This window comes from Giraffa tippelskirchi, chromosome 3 (genome assembly GCF_054371585.1).
Source record: "Giraffa tippelskirchi isolate mGirTip1 chromosome 3, T2T-mGirTip1v1.2.pri, whole genome shotgun sequence".
Taxonomy (NCBI): domain Eukaryota; kingdom Metazoa; phylum Chordata; class Mammalia; order Artiodactyla; family Giraffidae; genus Giraffa; species Giraffa tippelskirchi.
Window position 1 is genome coordinate 10877134 of NC_137277.1, and position 22702 is coordinate 10899835.

Sequence of the window (22702 nt, forward strand, 5' to 3'; positions counted from 1 at the left end):
GAGATATAATTGAGGTACAGCACTGTTTAAAAGTACAGCACAATGATTTGACTTACATCATGAAATGATGACCAATGATAAGTTTAGTAAACATCTATCGTCCATAGGTGCATAATTAAAGAAACAGAAAAAAATGTTTCCTTTTTGATGAGAACTCTTTGGTTTTACTCTCCTAACAACTTTTATGTATAACCCACTGCAGTGTTAATTATATTTATCATGTTATTCATTACATCACTAGCACTTATCTATGTCTGGAAATTTGTGCCTTTTGTTTGGTTTCATCCAATTATCCCCCATTCCCTGCCTCTATAATAGATCATTTATCTTGTTTTATTCTGTTTTCCAACTTTCTTTTTTCACTTAACAGTGTATTGTATGAATTGTATGAATGATTTTATTTTTGCCAGTAAATACACACCTATTGTAATGACTGCTTAGTGTTGCAAATTTTATTTAGCTAGTTCTCGGTTCCTGGACACTTGGGTTGTTTCTGCACATTGGCTTTGTAAGCATGTTTTGATGCACTTCTTTGTAATTTTCCGTGTCCAATTATTTCCTCGAGATAAATTCCTGAAAGTGGAATTGAAAAAGATCAGTGGCTTTGCACTCTGTAGGTACGCAGTGAAGTACCATTTTGAGGAAAGCAAAGATTTTTTAGAGAAGACACAGAAAGCACAGTCTGTAAAAGTAAAATTATAAATCAAATTTAAGTACAAAAATTAAATAAAAAATACAAATTCAGTCAAAAATTAATATTAGCAGTTATTACAAAGCACAGATAACATCCCGCATTTACTTTGTCTTTTGTCAAAGAAACTATTCCAAGTCTCATCTGCTCTCACCAATCCAATAGGATCTAGCCTATAGGATTTTAGGGATTGAAATAGTGAGCAAGCTAAATTAAATTATTGCTTCCTCACTATTATTGAAATCTTTTGAAATTAAAGCCAAATTAAGATTATTTACAAAATTATATATACTTTAAATTACTTTCAAGGGTCATTTATTCTGGAAACTGACTGTCTAGAAGAAATTTAGCTGGGGAATGACAAACATTAGCATTGGTCATAAAGATTGTATCTTTCAAGCAAAAGTGGCCTTTAGTATGTAGTGAAGCTTTATCTATGTGTTTCTCGTAACCTCTGTCAGTTCTGTGGCACTCTGATGTACAGTATTTTCTTTCACACTGTCATCTTTTTAGGTGTCTAGGACAGTATTACAGAACAGAATAATTTAAAGACCTTCCCTGAACTGGGTTCCTGTAGAATCCAAGGCATCATGCATCAACGTGCTTAGTTCTTAAATGGTTACACCAACAATGGAAAATGGCATCAAAAGTTAAACCAAGAACTTTTGCCATATGATCCAGCAATCCTACTTGTGGGTGTATTTCCCAAGGAAATGAAATAAGTATCTCAAAGAGATATCTGCACCCCTATGTTCATTGCAGCATCATTCACAATAGCCAAGATGTGGAAACAACCTAAGTGTCCGTCAGTAAATGAATGGATAAAGAAGAACTGGTGTGTATGTGTGTATACATATATACTGCTACTGCTACTGCTAAGTCACCTCAGTCGTGTCCGACTCTGTGCGACCCCATAGATGGCAGCCCAGCAGGCTCCGCCATCCCTGGGATTCTCCAGGCAAGAACACTGGAGTGGGTTGCCGTTTCCTTCTCCAATGCATGAAAGTGAAAAGTGAAAGTGAAGTCTCTCAGTCGTGTCCGACTCTTAGCGACCCCATGGACTGCAGCCTACCAGGCTCCTCCATCCATGGGATTTTCCAGGCAAGAGTACTGGAGTATATATGATATATATATATGTATATATATATATATACACACACACACACACCATATATGATGAAATATTATTCAGTCATGAAAACAAGGGAATCCTGCCACTTGCAAAACATGGATAGACCTTGAAGGCATTATGCTAAGTGGGATAAGGCAGATAAAGGCAAATACTATAGATATGATATCACATATGTGAAATCTGAAAAAGTGAAACTCACAAGATCAGAGAGTTGAATGGTGATTACCAGGGCTGGGAGGTGGGGAAAAGTGATGATGTTTGTCAAAGAGTACAAACTGCAGTATTCTGAGGACAAATTAATTCTGGAGAGCTAATGTACCACATGGTGATTCTAGTTGATAATACTATATTGTATACTTAAAAGTTGCTCAGAGAGTAGATCTTGAAGATTCTCATCACAGAAAAGAAGTGGTAACTAGATGACACAATGGATGCAGGTATCAAGTATTGTTACTGTGGCAATCATTTTTCAGTATGTAAGCGTATCAAATCAACCCTAAACTTACAGTGTCATTTGCCAATTATATTTCAATAAAGCTGGAAAATACTTAATTCCTTTTTTTTAAGCTTTTTATTTTGTATTGGGATATAGCAGATTAACAGTGTGGGGATGGTTTCAGGTGAACAGTGAAGGGACTTAACCATACCTATACATGTATTGAAAATGCTTAATTCTTGGTGAATTTTTTTATTGTTGTGGTAAAATATACATAACCTACAATTTACCATTTTAATCATTTTAAGTGTATGGTTCAGTGGCATGAAGTACATTCACTCTGTTAATGCGACCGACACCTCCATTCATCTCCAGAACCTTCCATCATGTAAAACTAAAACTGTGTTCTCGATAAACAGTTGTCTATTCTCCCACCAACACCAGACCCTGGTCCTCACTACTCTGCTGTCTATCTCTGTGAATCTGACTTCTCTAGGGACCTCACATAGGTGGAATCAGAGTATCTGTTCATTTGTGAGTATCCAATTTCACTGAGCATCATGTCCTCAGAGTTCATTCATGTTGCTGAATTCTTAATGTTATTGTTTACTTCTCATTTGATTGAGTTCTTGGCATTTCAATTATTTTTGAAATCAGAACTTTCTAGATCTCTTCTAAGATAAATTTTAATTAACTTCATCTGTTTTATGGACCTCACTGCTGATCTTTTTTTTCTGTTCCAATTTTCCCTTATATAGGAAAGAATTACTCAAGTTAATGAAAAAGAACAGACATTTGCTGAATGTGGATGAGTGTCTATTCCGATCCTGGTTCAGTTTGCTTCATCTGAATAACCTGGCTTCTTACATGGAAGACCACATCGATTACCTGACTCAGTCTCCCCCACGTGTCCTGGACTGTCTTCTAGGGACTTGGTATCATCTGGAAGGACTTCAGGAAATCTCTAAAGGAAACCTCGAGGTTTGTTGTCTGGAATTGGCTCTTGAGACCTTGCTTAACAAAAGCAAGTCAAGAACTAATCAGTCAGAGTTTGTGATTCTCCTTTTCTGAAAACCTGACCTGGTAAAACACTTAGATATAAGAGAACAGGGAAGGGTCAATATTTCTTAGGGTAAGGGGTTAATTACTTGAGTTTATTCTGATCAGTAAACAAAATTCAATAAAACAATAGCCTTTTGGTATGTGAGATTGTGCAAGTCAGGGTTAGAAGTTATCCTGCATGCTGGTCCACTTCCTAATTGCTATTGTCTTTTCCCATTTTGGGGAGGAAAAAAATGGTTTAATTTTAAACCCTAAGTTTTAATAGTAACAGGTATAAGATTAGTACTTGAGCCCCTTAAAGCTTGTTTATAGAAAGAAAATTATTATGCCTTATTATGTTGGATTTTTTCTTTTGGTTCTGTTTTAGCAAAGATAGTGGCATCATGATTAAATCTTCCCTTTTTTCTTTTCTTCCCCACTCTAGAGTATTGAGAATATTTTTAAAGTGCTGTTGCACCTTCTGGATATGTATCAGGAAAAGTAAGTAGAAAAGTAAAAGGTAATCTCTCTTGTACAAGGTTATCCCTTATGATTGGCTTTATGCCATATTTGCTGTCGTTGATGTAAGGCCATAAATTAATTTATATTCCACTTCTTTTTTCAAGGTATTGGTGTAATAATCCTACTTTTTTTAAAAGAGAAAAACATAGAAATCGGGTGCTAACATTTCAGTTTATTTTCATCTGATTTTTTTTCCTGTGCATTTTTGTCATTTATTTTTAAGTGATTATCATCATATTACATATTCATGCTTGTGTCCTGCATCTTATCAGCATTTAGTCTTCAGATTTTTTTGCAAATCGGAGAAGCTGAAAATAAATACAAAGGTAGCTTTTCCATAATGATCTGAAATCATTTGCTCCTGCAAATATGTGTGAACTCTGACACCCTGGAAGCACAGTGTACAAACTGAACAAATGTTGGAGAGAAGGTAATTTTTTAGATTCTCGGAGCACTGCCAGGATCGCCTCACCTGAATTCTTAGAGTGTTCAGGATGGAGGTGGGAGTGTCAGATCTTCATTAACACAAAGCACCTGGGACTTCATGGACCCCATCTAATTCTGTGTATTACAGAATCGCCCCAGTAATTCCTTTCTCTTGGCGCCTTCTAAACCCTCCTCTGATCAGCTCCCTAACTCTCAGCTCTGGTTATGTATCAGCCAATAAGCAGGTCCACTCGGAGCTGAAAGAAATTTCACGCACAGGACATACGCTTCTAGCATTTCTTTCTTTTTTTCCTTCCCTGTAGCTTACTGATTCTTTTTTGTAAAAAATTGTGTGGTATTTGAATCTTTGGTAATATCCATCCTTAAGATTTTTTTCAAACAAAGGAATACACTTGGAAATAGTTTAACTTGCTTTTGTTAAAATAGTTCAGACCATGCAGGCAATCCAAAAAGACTTTTTTTCCTTTTTATCTTAGTCACAAGTTCAAAATAAATTGAAATGTTCTGGATGTTATCCTATATGGGATCAACTATATGCCTTCCTTGTAGGCGTTTTAAAGGGAAGGAACTTGTCATGAATAATGGGTACTGTTTTCTAATTCCTCCTAAATTACTTCATTCATTTCTCTCAACTCTTTGTGGGTTAGGATTCTTGAGGAGCACTTGATACAGTCCTACTTGACTGTGTGCCTGAAACTTCACGAAACTACCTGCAGAATATCAAAAGCCCACACGTTTTATGAGATGCCTGCCTTATCTGCTGAGATTGTTTGCAGAATTATTATACTTAAACCTCTAGTGGTAAGTGGAACATGTACACATAATGCCGTACCCAGCAGAGCTATGGAACCTGAGGCATCCTCTATTCAAAAAGGAGATAGGCTGATTCTAGGATTGCTGGAATGACAGAGAGGCTGATTCCGCCATCAGGTGTGTCAATACATACCTGATGCTGGGTTTTCTTCTGTTCATGAAGCTATTTTGGTGAACTAGGGTCTGCGTGCTTGCCCTCCAGGGCTTACCTTAGAGGGAAGAATGGAGGAAGGAGGCAGTGCAGGAGTTCAAGTGTAGAGTATTAGCTGTGACTGGGTAAATTCAAGAGCCCAGCAAGTGGCCAGGACTTCAAGCAAGAATCTCCCCACCCAAATGCATGTTCATGCCTAATCTTTCCCACCTGAGCCTTTTTCCTGTTCACTGAAACTCAAATACAGTAGCAAGGTTCACATACCTCGGTGCACACCTCAGAGCCTTTCCACAGAAGCACCACCTCCCGCATCAAGCTGCAGGAACAATCCAGAGTTCTGTGCCCCCTCCCTCCACACCTCCCGGTGTGAGCACTCTCCTGATTACTACCATCACAGGGTAGTTTCACCTGTCTTGGAACTCTTTCCATTTGTGTGTCTGGCTTTCGTCGCTCAGCACATCTCTGAGATCCATCTGTGATGTTGCATGTATCCACAGCTCATTTTTTCCCATTGTTGTGTGGTCTTCACCTGGTTGAGTTTGAGCTTCCACATGAAGGTGATAGATGATTTCCTATTTAGACCGACCATTTGACAAGTCAGAACTGTGATGTTAGTGATGTACTTAAGTGTGTATTTTATCTTTGTTCCTTTTAGCTTTTCTTTTGTTAAAAAAATACCGAGGGAACATTTAAAAATAAACATTGGTAGGATGATTGCTTTTTCCTGAAGTAGATATTATTTAAACCATCCTAGGCAGGTGCCAACTTCTAGATAAACTGTGTTCAAGAAATGTGAAATTTGTTAGTCACTTACGGTATATGTCCCTGCAGAAATAACTATCTTGAACGTTGGTTGGGATCTCAGATTAGTGTAACCACAGTCTGGTCCAAATTCTCTACCTGTGCCATAAAAACAAAAAGCTTTGCAAAACTGAAATTAAATAAAACCAAAGTATATGAAGAGGTTTTGAAAAGCTTTTGGTTTTGTGCCGATATAAGGGTTGATAGGATTGACAGGATATCAGGTGGAGAAAAACAAGGAGCAAAGGCAAAAGTTTTAGAGAAGATTTTCAGGCTTGGGTTGTTCGCTTACAGCCCATCATCTGCTGGTTGCAGGGCACACCCAGATGGAGAAGAGAGGTGCCTGGCAGCAGGGATGCGTAGGAGGGGGCAGTCCAGTGAGCACATAATTGCAGCACAGTGGGTTAATGCTAAACTGGAATGTCCATAGGGTGCCCTGGGAACACGGGGCCTTTGGAGGGACTGGCGTTCCCACAGAGTGAGCGAGCAGCGTGTGCGTGTCAGCGAGGAGAGGAGCCTGCTGCTCTGCAGGAAGGGTAGCGTGGCTGGAGATGGAGCCCGGGTCTAGGCTGGGCCAGATTGCAGATGGAACGCACACCTTGCTAAAGTTTCTGGATCATTCGAGAATTTGCTGGCCCATTTGGTGACTTTCAGTTTGGGCCAGCATGTCCCATTTTCAGCTGAGAACTGTTGCTGGCCCACACCACCCATATCCTGTGTGCTCTTCTCCCAGCATAGCTGTACCCCTGCCCACACATAACCCAGCCTACCCCTCACACTTTGCCCAGAGTTCCCCGAATCTTTCAGGGGAGAACCCGCCCCCCGACACACCCTTTGTGTGTTAGTTGCTTAGTCATGTCCAACTCTTTGCGACCCCATGGACTATAGCCCGCTAGGCTACTCTGTCCATGAAATTCTCCAGGCAAGAATACTGGAATGGGTTGCCATTTCCTTCTCCAGGGGATCTTACTGACCCAAGGATCGAACCTGGGTCTTCTGCTTCGCAGGCAGATTCTTTACTATCTGAGCTATAGGGAAGTCCCCAGCACCCTTTATATGCCTTTCACATCTTGTTACTTGCCGTGTTTACTGATTGTACTGGTCTCCCACTTAGTGATCAGCTCCTTGGGCAGCCGCCTTGCTACCATGTCTCTAGTCCTTGGGCCAACCATCTCTGGAAGGAGGGAGTGACACCAGCAGATCCAGTTTGGGGGGACTTGACATTTACACTATCTGTGGGACTCGGTTGAAACAAAAGAGAATACACATCAGAACTGGGAGAGGCCTTTTTCTAAGTGGGGCTGATGGTTGTATCCACTTTGTGGTAAAGATGCTTCTGATGAGAAAGGGAAGGGGAGCAGGAGGGAGGCATCCCCATCCCAGAGCCCTTGACCCCGGGGAAAGGGGGCTTTTCAGGGGGTGGGAATGAAGGGAGAACCTCAAGGAAAGAGTGCCAGGGTAGGGATGTGGGTTTCCTCCTGGCCCTAGCACGTCACTCGGGGACAGGGTTTATAGGAGCTTGGCTCTCTGAGCTGCTGGAAGCTCTGACCCCGTGGTGCACCCTTCTCCCTTGTCTGTCGGCTCTTCTCCACAGAAACCAGGAGGTCTACTGGTTGGCAAGGCAGCATCGCCTCTGTTATAGTTAGCTGGGGTCACTTGAGGGGGCATCCATGCCACTGCTTCTCCTACCTCGACCCCCATGTGTTTCCCCATGAAACGCCAGGGAAATGAAAGTGCTGTGAATATGCAGGCTCTGCCGTGTGCACAGGTGGCATCAGCCACAGAGATGGGTGGAGAAGTATCTGGATGATCCTTTGGGTCTGCCATGTGGGGTCGATTCAACCTCTCTCTCTCTCTTGCGGTGACAGGATTCAGCAGGAGGGCCCGGAAATGAAACTGGAAAGAAGAATTCAGTAAAAACGGTCTTCCAGGGGACTCTCGCTGCTACAAAATCTTGGCTTCGGAAAATTTTTGAAAAGAGCATGTTCCAGACTGGGTATTTTTATTTTTCACCTGTCACCTTCGCCTACAGCGAGGAGATTGAGGTAAGCCAGTCCAGTGCAGGGGACACAGGGGTCTCCTCTGCAAGAATGGGCAGCTGCTCCCCTAACAGGACTGAGGGCACGGGCTCCCTGGCGGGTGCACTGTGGTCCCCACACAAAGTGGTGAGGCAGCGGGACGGGGGGACAGAGCTTGTTGGGACATAGTGGCCAGTGGGGAAGGGCATTCATGTCTGATGCTGTGCTGAGGTTATGGGTCAGGTTATGATGTTGACAGTAGAAAATAAGATGAGAGCAAGGCTTCCATGAAAGGGAAACTGGGCCGAGCAACATCTGAACGTGAGGAAACTAGAAATCAGACCCAAAAGGTTGGGAGGCATGGAGGGCTTCCAGAAACCGAGATGTGGGCAGAATCTTATGCTGGGGAGGAGGAGGAGGAGGAAGGGCCTAAAGACTGTTGGCTCCAGGACAAAATTGTAGAAAGTGCCACACACAAACCAAGCAAGTGGCCCTCTGACTTAGGCTGTTGTGTTCCGGGGATACTTTAATGAGATCATCATAAAATCACATCACTGAAACTGTGCATGAACAAAAACAGATAGCTCTCACTACATCTCAGCCTTATTCAGACACATTACCTGTCCACCCCAAGGGGAGAAGATCTTTGATCTGAACACCCAAAGCCCAGAACATCAGTATTTTGGCTCAGATGGTAAAGAATCTGCCTGCAATGCAGGAGACGTGGGTTCGATCCCTGGGTGGGAAAGATCCCCTGGAGAAAGGAAAGGCAACCACTCCAGTATTCTTGCCTAGAGAATTCCATAGATAGAGGAGCCTGGTGGGCTACAGTCGGTGAGATCATAAAGAGTTGGACATGACTGAGCAACTAACACTTCACTTCAGAGCCCAGAACTCTGACCACTCACCTTCACAGGGGCAGAGTCTAAGGTCAAAACAGAGAAAACATACATAAATCTTGAACTTGATTTGGATGATTTGTGGTTGGCAGTGGAATGAATGTAGCAAGTGTGAAGCTATGTTGTGTGTACTGTAAGGCTGGACAGATGGACACAGGGGTTGCTGCTGTTGGAAGCTTGGGTTTTTTCTCATTGGAGAAGGGAACATATGGAGTAGGGGAGGGGAAAGGAGGTCTATGGTTTGAAAAGAGCTAGAGGTGTAGTGTGAACTCATGATTTAAAAAGCAACAACATTTCCTAGCTCCATCCACTGAAAGGGCCTAGAGATCGTGACACCCAGGTCTGTGAGCACACTCAGCCATGACTTCTAAATGCCATTCCCTCTAAAAAACAAAACAGAAAAACCCCTGTGCTTCTAGAAAGAACAGCGGATTCTAAAGGTGGGGCCGAAGAAGTGCAAGGCTAGCCTGAAACACCCTGCATTACCATAAAGTAAAAGTACTTGAAATCAAGTGGTGACATGTCATAAGCAGACAGGACCCAGGTGATATCCTAGGTTATACCCTGGAGGGCAAAAGAATGATTGTGGGAAAAAGTGGTGAAATCCAAAGTCAGTAGTTTTGGTGATGGTAATCTATCAATGCTAATTTCTTAGTTTTCACAACTGTACTATGGCTTCATAAAGTGTTAGCACTCGGGTTAATTGGAACTCTCTGTACTATCTTTGCAATATTTCTGTTCATCTAAAATTATTACATTAAAAAAAAAAAAAGGAAACAGAAGCTAGCCTGCAGGGGCTCTCACTAGCCAACTCTGAGGTAATTTGAGTATCAAAATAAGTAATGGCCAGAAGAGTATTATCATACTAGAGATTATCATATTAAGTGAAGTAAGTCAGATGGAAAAAGGCAGATACCAAAAACTATCACTTATATGCAGAATCTAAAATACAACATAAATACCATAACCTCAGATATGCAGAGGAGAAGGCAATGGCAACCCACTGCAGTGTTCTTGCCTGGAGAATCCCAGGGACAGAGGAGCCTGGTAGGCTGCCGTCTATGGGGTCGCACAGAGTCAGACACGACTGAAGCGACTTAGCAGCAGCAGCAGCAGCAGATATGCAGATAACACCACCCTTATAGCAGAAAGCAAAGAAGAACTAAGGAGCCTCTTGATGAAGGTGAAAGAGGAGAGTGAAAAAGCTGGCTTAAAACTCAACATTCAAAAGACTAAGATCATGGCATCCAGTCCCATCACTTCATGGCAAATAGATGGGCAAACAATGGAAACAGTGCAGACTTTCTTTTCTTGGGCTCCAAAATCACTGCAGATGGTGACTGCAGCCATGAAATTAAAAGAAGCTTGCTCCTTGGAAGAAAAGCTATGACCAACCTAGACAGCATATTAGAAAGCAGAGACATTACTTTACCGACAAAGGTCCATATAGTTAAAGCTATGGTTTTTCTAGTAGTCATATATGGATGTGAGAGTTGGACCATAAAGAAAGCTGAATGCCAAAGAATTGATGCTTCTGAACTATGGTGTTGAAGAAGACTGTTGAGAGTCCCTTGGACAACAAGAAGATCAAGCCAGTCAGTCCTAAAGGAAATCAGACCTGAATATTCATTGGAAGCACTGATGCTGAAGCTCCAATACTTTGGCTACCTGATGCGATGACTTATTGGAAAAAACCCTGATGCTGGAAACGATTGACAGCAGGAGGGGAAGGGGACGACAGAGGATGAGATGGTTGGGTGGCATCACTGACTCGATGGACAAGAGTTTGAGCAAGCTCCAGCAGTTGGTGATGGACAGGGAAGCCTGGTGTACTGTAGTCCATGGGGTCACAAAGAGTCGGACACAACTGAGCGACTGAACTGAACTGAAAATAAAACACAAATGAACTTATTTATTAAAACGAGATAAGCTCACCGGCATAGAGAATAGATCTGTTGGTTACCAAAAGGGAAAGCAGGTGGGGGAAGGATAAATTAAAGAGTTTGGTATTAACAGATACAAACCATTATGTATAAAACAGATAAACAACAAGATCCTACTATATAACGCAAGGAACTATCTTCAGTATCCTGTAATAAATCATAATGAGAAAGAAAAAAAAATGTTTTCACTGTCATAAAAGATGAAAGAAAAGGCCAGAGAACTCCTCTAGAAAGGAGACATGGTAATGCCGTGTGTCCCTCAGTTGGACCCTGGACCCAGTCAGTTGACTAGTGAACAATGGCAAAATGTGGGCAGGGATCCTTCCTAAAGAAAGGTGTCACCCCGAGTGAATGGGCCTCAGAGTGACACCTGTACTACTGTGTGTGGCAGAAGGGCCATGGGGCTGGGAATGCCTGTGCAGGACTTAGGGGCCAAGGGGCATGGCATCTGCAACTCTGGTTCAGCAGAGGCAGTGCCTGTTTCTAGACAGACTAAAGGGATCACAAAAGAGAAAGAGATAAAGCAGCCACTTTAAATGTTGGGGAGTCTAGCTGAAGGTACATGGGTGTCCTTAGGCTGTTATTGCAACTTTCTCTTAAGTTTGAAACTTTTTGAAATTAAAACAATGGAGGGAAATCCTTTCTGGATGAAAAGCAGTAGTGGACTGTAGTTGTGACCTGGCCCAGTCAGGATCCTTTGCTTTATAAGGCTAAAGTGGGTTGCCCTGACTTACCAGTGACACAGCGGACAATTGGACAAAAATGAATCAGAACCCACGTGTCCTCGAAGCACTGTGCTCTTTTTCTTACCATAATCGTCTTATTTCATAGAATTCCACGGTGGCATCTAGGTGTCTTAGTGGCTGTCCCTTACTTGTGGATTTTGCAGGTCTGGAGGCGACTGGTGGAAATAAACTTCCCCATGGAGTATGACTGGAAGAAATCCTTGCTGGGAGACATGGAAGGGAGGCTCAAACAGGTACTGAAAGGCAGGGGATGTTCTTTTTGGAACCAGACCACGTGGAATAGCCAGAACATGTGATGACTGCATTTGAATGGACAGGGCATGGGGTTCAGGTGACTCTGTTTCTGATTCAGCCTTAATAGTTTGACCACAGATGGTATCCCAGAAAAGAATAAGGGCACAGTTTCTGGCCACCAGGGGAACCCTTGGTTTGTGTGAAGTTCTAGATAGGCACTAACTAAGCCTATGTGCTTTTCGCTCTAAGTGGCCTGTTGGTGACAAGAGCCTTGTTAAACTCAGTGACAAGTGGGGGAAAACACAAAAGTGCTCCCCATTCTTAATTAAGGCCTGTGACCCTAGAAGATTCAGCTTTTTAAAAACACGTGAGAGTCTTATATGTAATTGTTAAGTGGGTCTTTTTAGGAAAAGAGAAGCAAGGAAGAAATCTTTTTAAAAAATTTACCTGTTTTTTGTGGGGTTCCCTGATAGCTCAGTTGGTAAAGAATCCACCTACAATGCAGAAGACCCCGGTTTGATTCCTGGGTCAGGATGATCCGCTGGAGAAGGGATAGGCTACCCACTCTAGTATTCTTGGGCTTCCCTTGTGGCTCAGCTGGTAAAGAATCTGACTCCAGTGCAGGAGACCTGAGTTCAATTCCTGGGTTGGGAAGACCCCTTGGGAAAGGCTACCCACTGCAGTATTCTGGCCTGGAGAATTCCACGGACTGTATAGTCCATGGGATCACAGAGTTGGACACAACTGAGTGACTTTCACTTTCAGTTTCACCTGTTTTTTGCAAGCTGCTCTGCTGGATGCTTTTTCTGCTAAGTGGATATTTTGGCCTTTTTGGTCTAATGGTTAGAGGCAGGGAGGACATGCTTCTCGTGGGGTCAGAAGAAGGCCACAGTAATGGGGAGCTCATGCAACACTAGGAAAGTGAAAATTACTAGGGTGTTTTCATTGCACAGGGTCTGAGAGTGTAGCACCCCTAACCTCTCACACCCTCGTCTTCCCGTCTTGCAGGAGAAGCCTTTCCTCCAGATTACTGCCTTCTGCAACTCTAACTGGGTTGCTACAGGTGCAGAAGACAGTGTGGCGAAATGCTTTGAGATGTGTGCCATTGAAGCCGTGGGCTCAGTCTGCCAGGTGAACAAACTTTCCCATTCAGGAACCGCATTTGGATGCATACTTGCTTTCTGACATCACCAGCCAAAGGCTATTAAGCACTGCTGGTTCCGAGACTCTGCACCCAAGCAAAGAATGGGGTCTGGGCATCCCCCCCACCCTGAAATCCAGAACTCTCTACCCATTCTATGAAATGCTGCTCGGCTTCCTGCTATTGTTTTGCATTGTAGCAGCTCACACATAACCTCCAGCAATCTTGCAGGCTTTTCCTAAATGCCTCATTGTTATCATTGCCAACTCACCCACCCTTGGATTTATTGCTTGCTTAGCATGCAGTAAAAGACCCCAAAGGTTAACAAAGCATTATGGAAGAAAAATGTTTAGAGTTGAGAATATTTTATCAATTCACTTAGGAAGAGAATTAAAATGTGTGTGTTGTTGTAATTAAAATAATTACAGTTAAAAATACCAAAGTACCAATATTAATGGTTACTTGTATTATGTTTGATGTTTTTAATAATGTGAAAGTTCCAAGAAAAATGACACTGAGCGAGAGAAAAGAGGGGTAACTTGTGAGTTGTGTCAGTATCTGTCTGTGGGTACCTGTTTCCACATCCCCAGTGTTCAATCTTAAGGAGACAGTGGACGGGAAAATGGAAATGACCTCAGAAAAGTTAAGTATTTTATTTACTCTTTTGGTTTTTTGAGGCATTGTAAAACTAGTTATGAGAGACTTCTGAAATGCTGTTGCGTAGGTAATTTGCTTCTTTATTAAAAAGTAAATCAACCATATAACCTTCTAAATAGCCTTCTCTTTATTCATGTTTTTATAGTCTCAAACCAGTATCCTTGGGAAAATCTCTTATAATGACTTGCAAAAATGTGGCAACCTTGTGTCTGCTGTGATCACCAAGTCCTGGCCAACAAGTAGAGGGGAGTTTGTAGTCGACGTGGGTGGGGTTTTGAAACACCTCCTCACATGGCCAGACATCAGGCACCTCTTCGATTTGTGTGGTACGTGCATGGAGGGTGCTGGGGACGTCTGTTCAGTGGTACCTCCCGACTCAAGAGTGGTGGCAGAGTATTTGACCTGTTAGTCAGTTAGATTGGGTTGATGTTTGCCAAAAGAAGCAGCTTGGATGGACGGACCCAGGAAGGCTCAGAGTATCTTGTATTATAATTGAGAACTAACACTGAAAGCCACCATTCTTGGAATACCTGCTATACTCCAGCTACTGGGCTGACGTAGTAACCTTGACCTAGTAACCTCAGACCAAGAGCTGAGATGGAGAGTGTAATGTGACTTACCTAAGGTCTCATCGATAATAAGTGTTAAGAACTGAAATCCAAACCCAGTGTGTCTGTATCTAAAGCCCTGTCTCTCTTATTCTGAGATCCATGTAAATGTCCAGTCCAGTACTGGTGACCTTAGCAAAAACTAAGTACTGCCTGATTCTTCCACCCTCTACCCGCCGTGACCCCAGAGTTTGTGACCAAAGAGGGGAAACGTGTATTGCCCTAAAAATGTTATATTCAGGTTTATGTACGAGTCATAGGTTCAGATCTAATGCAAAAGCACCACACATTATTTTGAGTGTCAATTTCATCAAATTACTGAGACGGTCTTAGAAAAAAAACAACCCAAATTCCTCTCATACCAGAGTTGTTGTTATCAAATAAGAAGATTGACTTGGCCTTCTTGTTTTGTTGTCTATTAAAAGCTACTCACTTGAAAATATTCCATTTGTGTCTTTTAAATTAACAGATCTCATATTTTAGAGCAGTTTTAAGTTGACAGAAAAATTAAGCAGAAAGTACATAGTATTCCTGTATCTACCCACTCAACACACACACAATTTCCTCTATTATTAACATCTTGCTTCAGTACCATTGTTATAACTGATGAGCCAATATTGATATGTTATTAATAAGTAAAGTCCAGTGTTTTCATTAGGGTTTACTCCTGTACTTTCTGTGGATTTTGACAAATGTTTAACGTTGTGCATCCACTATTACCATATCCTACAGAATAGTTTCACTGCCCTCAAACTTCCTTGTTTTCCAGCAGTTCATCCCTTCCCTCTCCTCTCCTATACAGTTGTGCCTTTTTCCAGAAAGGGATATGGTTGGAATCATTTTCTCTGTTGCCTTTTCAGATTGGCTTCTTTTACTTAACAAATATGCATCAAAGGTTCCTTTTGGTAGCTCACTTCTTAAACCACTGAATAATATTCAGTTGTGTGGGTAGACTACGGTTTGTCCAGTCACCTACTGAAAACCATCTTGGGTACTTCCAAAATTTTGCAATTGTGAATAAAGCTTCTATATTTGCTTTTAATGACATGACCCAAATGTATGATCCTAATATTACTGGGAAAGGAAATTTCTGCGGGTTAAACTAAGTATGTTTGAAAATCCTGCCCTCTAAAGAATGTGAGAAATATACCTTGGAATACAGAATGACTTTGCTTTTTATATGAAAGTTGGGACAGAGCAATAGGAGGTTACTGGAAATCCATTAATGTGGGAAGGAAGTAGGGTACTTACCATTTTAACTCTCTTCTTGGCTTGGTCAGGAACCAACGAGAAGATATTAGCAAATATTACCGAGGAAGGCAAGAAGTTGATGGCCACTGCAGACTCTGTGTTCACAAAAGTTACAATTGACCTCATGAATGGAACAATTTTAGTTGGGCACCTGGAGCTGATCCTAGAACACATGGATCGGTTCCTCGACATCTGGCAGTTAAGTAAGTATCACGTTGAGATGTGGACTTCAGGCTCCTGAGGAGTTAGGAACTCAGAAGCGTCTCTCTTTGCTTGTGTGTCTTATAGAGAGGTGATGTTTGTCATCTTTATGATGGCGTCTCTCTCCAGGAAGTTGTCGGGGGACGGCTTCTAATCCTCAGGAAAATTAGGGCAAGTGATAAAATACTGACCACGTGAGAGTACTGGTTGTTTTTTTTCCTACTGACTGACACGGGGGCGCCTTGGAGTAGCCATGCATACAGCCTCCGGCATCACCCTCCACACAGCCCAGCATGTGGAGCATATTCATGGGAGGTTCGAGAAATGGCTTGCCACAAAATGGATATTTGTTCTACTGACTTCCTTTCCTTTCTTTTATTTTTCCAGGGAGTAAAAGTTCTTTAGCCCAAGACAAAAAACACACTATGAAGGAAGTGCTGAGTCTGAGGAAGAATGAACTATTTACTCTAAAGAAAGAGAAGTCAAATGTTGACTCTCTCCTGAAGTTGTGTGGCAGGGTAAAAGACCTGATAAAAGGTGATATTCTTAAAGTATTAAAATAAACAAAATTGAAAGGTCCGCAGGGGAGAAGGGTCAAAGGAGAATACGATTAAAAACATGTCACAGTAGCAGCCCTTTATCTTGGAGGGGGGAGGCTTTTTCTAATGTGTTAATTTTTAATAAAGTTAAAAATTTTTTGGTAATTACTGACATAGCTCTAAATAGCCTGCTTCTTGATTTTTCAGGTTTAAACATTATCATTTATGGAAAATTAGGATTTAGATATCCTTATTTTTCCAATTTCTGTCTAATACACATGGCCTTTCCAATCTCCCTTCCCTCCAATTTTATCATAATTTCATCAGCCCTCAGGGTTTAAATGTCATGACTATGTAAATGCACTCTTTACACCCAAGCCATGATTTTCTCCCATTTCTTGTGCAAACTGTCTTCTCTAGATTTAAAATTCTTATCTTGTCCTATGCTTTGTTTTCAATGTATTTATTTTTTTAATTCAATGCCAGACTCTTTACCAACTGTTTGAATGTCCTCAAAAGGAGATCCATTTGCTTTTTCAGATAGAATCTCGCCAAACCAGAGATAAGCAATCCTAGGGGTATCTTGCCTCTCTTCTTGGCTGGATCTGTATCCTGGATCTCATGGCTCCGTGCTCTCACTCCTGTGTTTTAGTGAAATACACACTCTGTTTCTTCTGAGAAGGGGGCCCAGGAGTTCTTGCTTGTCTGAAAACGTCTGCCCTCACAGGAGGTCTGTTGTTTGGTGCAGATCTTTCCTTCAGGATTTGGGGTTCGTGGCTCCATTGTCTTTGCAGGGTCACTATTTAGAGTCGGTTGGGATTCTAATCCTTTGTGGATGACATATTTTCTCCCTGGAAGGTCTTGAGATTTTTTTTTTTTGGTCCCTCTTATTCTAAAATGTCATAATGATGTTCATTGGAATGGGTCTCTTTCCCATCTGCTGTACTGGGCATACTTAAGTGAGTCTTGGTGATCTAGAAATCCAAGTCCTTGAGTTCTGGGGAAACTTCTTGTGTTAGTTAAGTGATTACTTTTTCTCTTGCTGGAATCCACAGTTGAATATTGGAGCTCCTGTAATAGTCATCTAACTTCCATACATTTTCTCTCCTATTTTCCATGTCTTTGTGTTTTGTTCTGTTTTCTGAGCAATTTCTTAAGTTTTCTTTCTAAGCTTTCCATTAAATTTTTAACTTTCTCTTCTTACTTGTATTTAATTTACAAGAACTCTTTTTGCTTTGAGTGATCCTTTTTCCATACTATCCTGTTCTGGTTCATGGTTATAGTATCATATCTTTCTGAGATTTTTTATATTTTTGATATAGAGGTTTTCTTTCTCTTAGTTTCCTCTTTCCTCCAAGTTGCTTTTATTTCTTGGTATGTTTTAATGTCTATTTTTCATATTTAAGACTTTGCCCCTCTGTCTAGAATTCTTTTTTATCTGTTTATATTAAGAGAGGGGACTAACACCCTGGTGGAGGATTCTGAGGGTGGGGTGGTTAGGCTTTGAAATAGCCTGTATCTTTAGCTCCTCTCTCTTGGGCTGCTCAGATCACCAGTCTCTTGCCTGGAAGATATAGGGCTGGCTGCCAGGTCTCTAGGAGTCAAGACAGAAATGAGGGCTGGAGGGTTCTCAGCATCCAAGATGCATATCTAGCCCCAGTTCTTCCTTCTACTTCCTGTGTCCTCTCTTCTCCTTTCTAGCTTCTCAAATTTAGTGGCACATACCAACCGTTAGCTTCCTGTCGAAGGGTAGGTGTCTGGAAATGCCTTTATTCTGCTGTGTACCTGAGGGCCCCAACCCAGAGAGCCCTCTGTGTTATCCTCTCTAGAATATAAAGCACCTGTTGCATGCCAGGGTGGAGGAAGTGCCACCAGCCTGCTGATGGAATGGGTGGGGATGAAAATGAGCCTGTTTGATGACTTTTCATGTAGACTTTCAGCCCAGTCCTCCTTATTTCATCAACACCTCCCAGATTCCAGCATCTGTGCAGCCAGGGTCTGTGCATGTGGGAAATTCTGTGATGATAGACACCTGGCAGAATCTCAGGCTTCCCCACTATGGGCTAAGACCTCAAGTTCTCAGGCTTGAAACATTGTTTACCCTCACACATCTGCTTTTCAAGTTCCAAAGTTTTGTTGCTGTGGTCTCCTTTTCTATACTTCCCAGCCCTGTTGCTTTATGGCTTTTGAAAAACAATCTCAGTTCTATCATTGCAGCAGGATTTGGGGAGGGAGTGGAAACATGTGCAGATTTCAAACTGTCATCTTCACCCAGAAGTTGCAAAGCCTTCTTTGTCATGAAAACTGATGAGCAAGGCGAGGGTCAAGATTTAGGGACACTCACTGAGAACAAATGCCACCACGTGTGTTCACTTGCATTTCCTTAAGAGCAGTGAGGGGAGTAAAAACTAGGAAAGTAAAATAAAATGATATTGTGAATAGAGTTTGACTTGACATTCTCTTATGATTTCAAAAGTGGATTTTGGAGAGATTGCTGAAAGACATTTGGAAGACCTCAGTGGGAAAAAATTAAACCAAGTTGTGACAGTGACTTTGTCAGCCACCTCCCTCAACTCGACAGGGACAACACATTATAACCTGAGCCCCGAAGTCCAAGAAATGGCCAGAAACGCATATTTGCTAAAGGACAGTCACATCTTCCGGATCATCTGGACAGAAGCTGCACAGGAGCTGATTGAGCCAGAAGACAATTTGGAAACGGAGATATTTCAGCCTGAAGAGGTGTATAAATATTTATATTGTCCTTGTTTCAAAAGGTTTATAAAACTGTATCAGGATCTGAAGTCAGGGGAGGTCACCTTTGGGGAAATTGATGACATCTTCAAGGTCTTTGTGAATAAATACAGTGACCTAACTGAAGACCTCCAGATCATGTGTGCTCTGTATCCCAGAGACCAGCAGGATTGGATCAAGGAGCGAGTCCAGCAGATCAAGGAATACCATCACCTGCATCAGGCTGTCGACTCAGCCAAGGTCATCTTGAAGGTCCAAGAGAATTTGGGCCTGACTGGTGACTTCAGTGTTCTCCACACCTTACTAAGCTTTGTAAGTTATTTACTGGGGATTCCTGGGGTTGGGGGCGGGTTGGGGGAGGGGGAAGATCCCAGATCTCTGGCTTTTAAAAACTGGGCAAGATGATTTCACAGCTTCCTTCAGGGTTATTTGTATTTTATTCAATGCCTGAATATGCCAAGGGCTATGTTTTTACCTTTGTTTACCAGTAGTGTGACTGCTAGTATCAGTTTTAGAAGTTTGGTGGGAGGGACTATTGGGATGGTCAGCACAGTTCTTCTTGGGGGTTCAGGAGCCAGTTTCAGCCCACATACTGCCTTGTTTTGGAGACTGTCTTTGACACCTTTCTTTGATGACTTTCTTAGACTGTCTTGAACAACTTTCGCCACGAAAAACTGGACCGTATCAACCAGCAAATTATGCGTGCCAAAAAGCTTCTGCAGGATGTCAATGAGACTCGGTGTCAGTGTCTGAAGGAGCTGTCCCAGAGAAAGGAGTTCATTAGTTGGGTCCAGGAGGCTCTCAGAGGTACAGTCCATCACTGTGGTGGCCAGAAGGCTGGAGAGTATTTAAATGGTTCACAGGATGGTCTTCTTGAGCTTCTGGGCAGTCGCTCCCTTGATCATGTTCTGCATTTTTTACATTCAAACTTTTTAAATTGAAATGTATTTTATATATAGGGGCTTCCCTCATAGCTCAGTTGGTAAATAATTGCCTGCAATTGCAGGAGACCCCGGTTCAATTCCTGGGTTGGGAATATCTGCTGGAGAAGGGATAGGCCACCCACTCCAGTATTCTTGGGCTTCCCTTGTGGCTCAGGTGGTAAAAAATCCACCTGCAATGTGGGAGACCAGGGTTTGATCCCTGGGTTGGGAAGATCCCCTGGAAAAGGAACAGACTACCCACTCCAGTATGCTGGCCTGGAGAATTCCATGGACTGTATAGTCCATGGGGTCACAAAGAGTTGGACACGATTGAGCGACTTTCACTTCATTATTTTCCTTATAGCATTGCGTAAACTTAGGGTACATGACACATTGCTTTAATACATTTATATCTTATAATATGATTGCCATTGTAACTATAATTAGCCCTCCATCACCTCCCATAATTCTCCTTTTATTTTAGTGATTGGAATAATTAAAATCTAGTCTCTTAGCAAGTTTTCATCTGTATTCATTAGGTAAATGTGCAAGGTGTGCCTAGGTTTGTAGGTAGAATTTATATCAATATAGTATCACTCATTTGCTGGTGTAAAAGCCATTTCCTTGGCTACTTTTTTTTCCTCTCACTTTGGATGCGTGCTGTGAACAGCAGGCAATCATTTTTTAAAAATTATGTTCCTTTAGCTTTTTCCTTTGGTAGGTGTTTTTTTTTTACTAAAAGCCAAGGCAACCTTGTCTTCTAGATGTAATCGCATCTACTTATCATTGCACACAGGTTTGGCAGTCTTTTTAGCTCTGTGGCTTGGGTGATTTTGGCAGAATTAATGCATGGAGGGAAGAAGGAGGCAGGAAAGAAGGAAGGTGGGTGGCCCTGCTATCCAGGGACAGGGAATGGGCTGCATGTTCATCTCATCCCAGCTTCACTGCTTTGTTCGATTAGTAAGCAGCCGTTGATTGTAGATGACTGTCAACATGTTATTTACCAGCTAATCTTACTTTTAATAATGAAATGGCAATATTGCATGGATTACATGAAATAAGACACAAAAAAACCCCATGCAATGCCCTGACATTGGTGTTGTTCAGTAAGGTCAGGTCTTGTTCAGTAGTATCAACATAAATGACTTGGCTTACTTGATGGCTCAGTGGTAAAGAATCTGCCTGCCAAGCAGGAGAGTTGGGTTCGATCCCTGGGTCGGGAAAAGCCCCTGGAGAAGGAAATGGCGACACATTCCAGTATTCTTGCCTAGGAAATCCCATGGACAGAGGAGCCTGGCAGGCTAGTCCATGGGATTGCAAAAGAGTTGGATACGACTTAGCCACTAAACAACAACATAAATGGCAAAAGAAAAAGTGCCCCAGGTTCTTATTGAAGCAAAGAGAGGGAAAACCCTAAAAATCCACTATCCAGGTATAGCATAAATAAGGAGCACTGTTCCAGATTTGGGGCTCCTGTCGTCACAGGGTAGCTCTGCATCCATCTACCCCTCCTGTCCCAGGCATCACCGAGCTGAAGGTGTTCGTAGACCTGGCCTCCATCTCTGCTGGGGAGAATGACATCGATGTGGACCGGGTAGCTTGCTTCCACGATGCTGTGCAGGGCTATGCGCCCCTGCTCTATGAGCTGGACACAAGTGCGGGTTTTGATGAGTTCATGCAACACCTGAAAGAGCTGTGGAAGGCTCTGGATAATGACCACAACCTGCCTGCAAAACTGGTGAGTCTTATTTCTGGCTCCAGAGCAGGTTAAGTTTAATAAAGTGTCACTTAGAAACACTAGCGGCACGACCGCACACTCACATGGCAGATTTTTAATGCAGCCTTTTAAAAGGATGTTTAAAAACAGTTTTTTTTCCCATATGGAAGTGCTTTCTCTGTCCTATTGTTAGAAAACTGGATATAAAACTGCATGTAAATAAGAGTGATCTCTCTGGTGGAAATATATGGGAAAAAAGATTGAAAGGAAATGTGCTAAAATGTTACCAGTGGTTTTCTCTGAATGGAGGTAATAGTTAGTTAATATGCTATACATTTTGGTATTTTTCCATACTTTCCACAATTGGTACAGATTCATTTTTAATCAGAAGAGTAAACATTTCCGTGTACATAAATCAGCTGCACCAGGGTTCAAGCAAGCCTATAGTTCATAACTTGCCTAACAGGGTGGCTGAAGCCCCACTAGGGGTGAAGGAGGGGAAGAGGAACGGCAGGAGCACACAGCTCACATGCCTGTTTCAGCCAGCATTATCCCCGGTTAGGGGCCCGGCTGAGAGCTGAGTTCATGCTTGTCGCTCCCCATCCACGTATCCAGGGCACTGGGTGGGAACAGAGGAACAGTCCATTGCAGCAACAGTGCATGACCCAGGAGGGAGAGCCAAAGCCCGTGGCAGTGGTGGGCAGCAGATGAGGGAGGCCTCCCCTGTGGGTGACGGTGCACTGGGTCAGAGAAGGGGAGGAGGAGTTTGCCCCTGGAAGGTAGAGGTGGAGAGAGTGGCAGGAAGAAGATCACGCCTAAGCTTTGGCCTGTTTTCTCTCCTTCTGTCCTGACAGCGTGACTCTGCCCGGAACCTCGAGTGGCTGAAGACAGTGAAGGAGAGTCATGGGTCTGTGGAGCTCTCGTCCCTGTCCCTGGCGACAGCGATCAACAGCAGAGGCATCTATGTGATCAAGGCTCCCACGGATGGCCAAAAGGTAAACCTCACATTGCAGGCACAGCTGCAGGAGGCTCTTACG

The 22702-nt window shown here is 42.5% G+C and overlaps 1 protein-coding gene and 1 long non-coding RNA gene across 2 annotated transcripts in view; one reads left to right on the plus strand and one right to left on the minus strand.

Annotated features, from left to right (window-relative positions):
• The window catches only part of RNF213 (ring finger protein 213), a 118575-nt gene that overhangs the window by 40075 nt on the left and 55798 nt on the right, over positions 1-22702 (plus strand). Inside the window, exons 13-25 of the mRNA XM_081575766.1 lie at positions 3018-3240; positions 3746-3801; positions 4917-5070; positions 7903-8079; positions 11784-11873; positions 12883-13005; positions 13818-13998; positions 15561-15734; positions 16120-16269; positions 18748-19337; positions 19670-19832; positions 21469-21686; positions 22520-22660. Of these exons, the coding sequence (XP_081431892.1) occupies positions 3018-3240; positions 3746-3801; positions 4917-5070; positions 7903-8079; positions 11784-11873; positions 12883-13005; positions 13818-13998; positions 15561-15734; positions 16120-16269; positions 18748-19337; positions 19670-19832; positions 21469-21686; positions 22520-22660 (2440 nt within the window). The remainder of the gene's footprint in view (positions 1-3017; positions 3241-3745; positions 3802-4916; positions 5071-7902; positions 8080-11783; positions 11874-12882; positions 13006-13817; positions 13999-15560; positions 15735-16119; positions 16270-18747; positions 19338-19669; positions 19833-21468; positions 21687-22519; positions 22661-22702) is intronic.
• Positions 431-8845, minus strand: LOC145540715 (uncharacterized). Its single transcript, XR_014078518.1, has 6 exons — positions 8673-8845; positions 7724-7930; positions 7116-7267; positions 6048-6133; positions 3148-5805; positions 431-573 (listed from the first exon to the last, which is right to left on the minus strand). It is a non-coding gene; the product is annotated as an uncharacterized LOC145540715 (long non-coding RNA).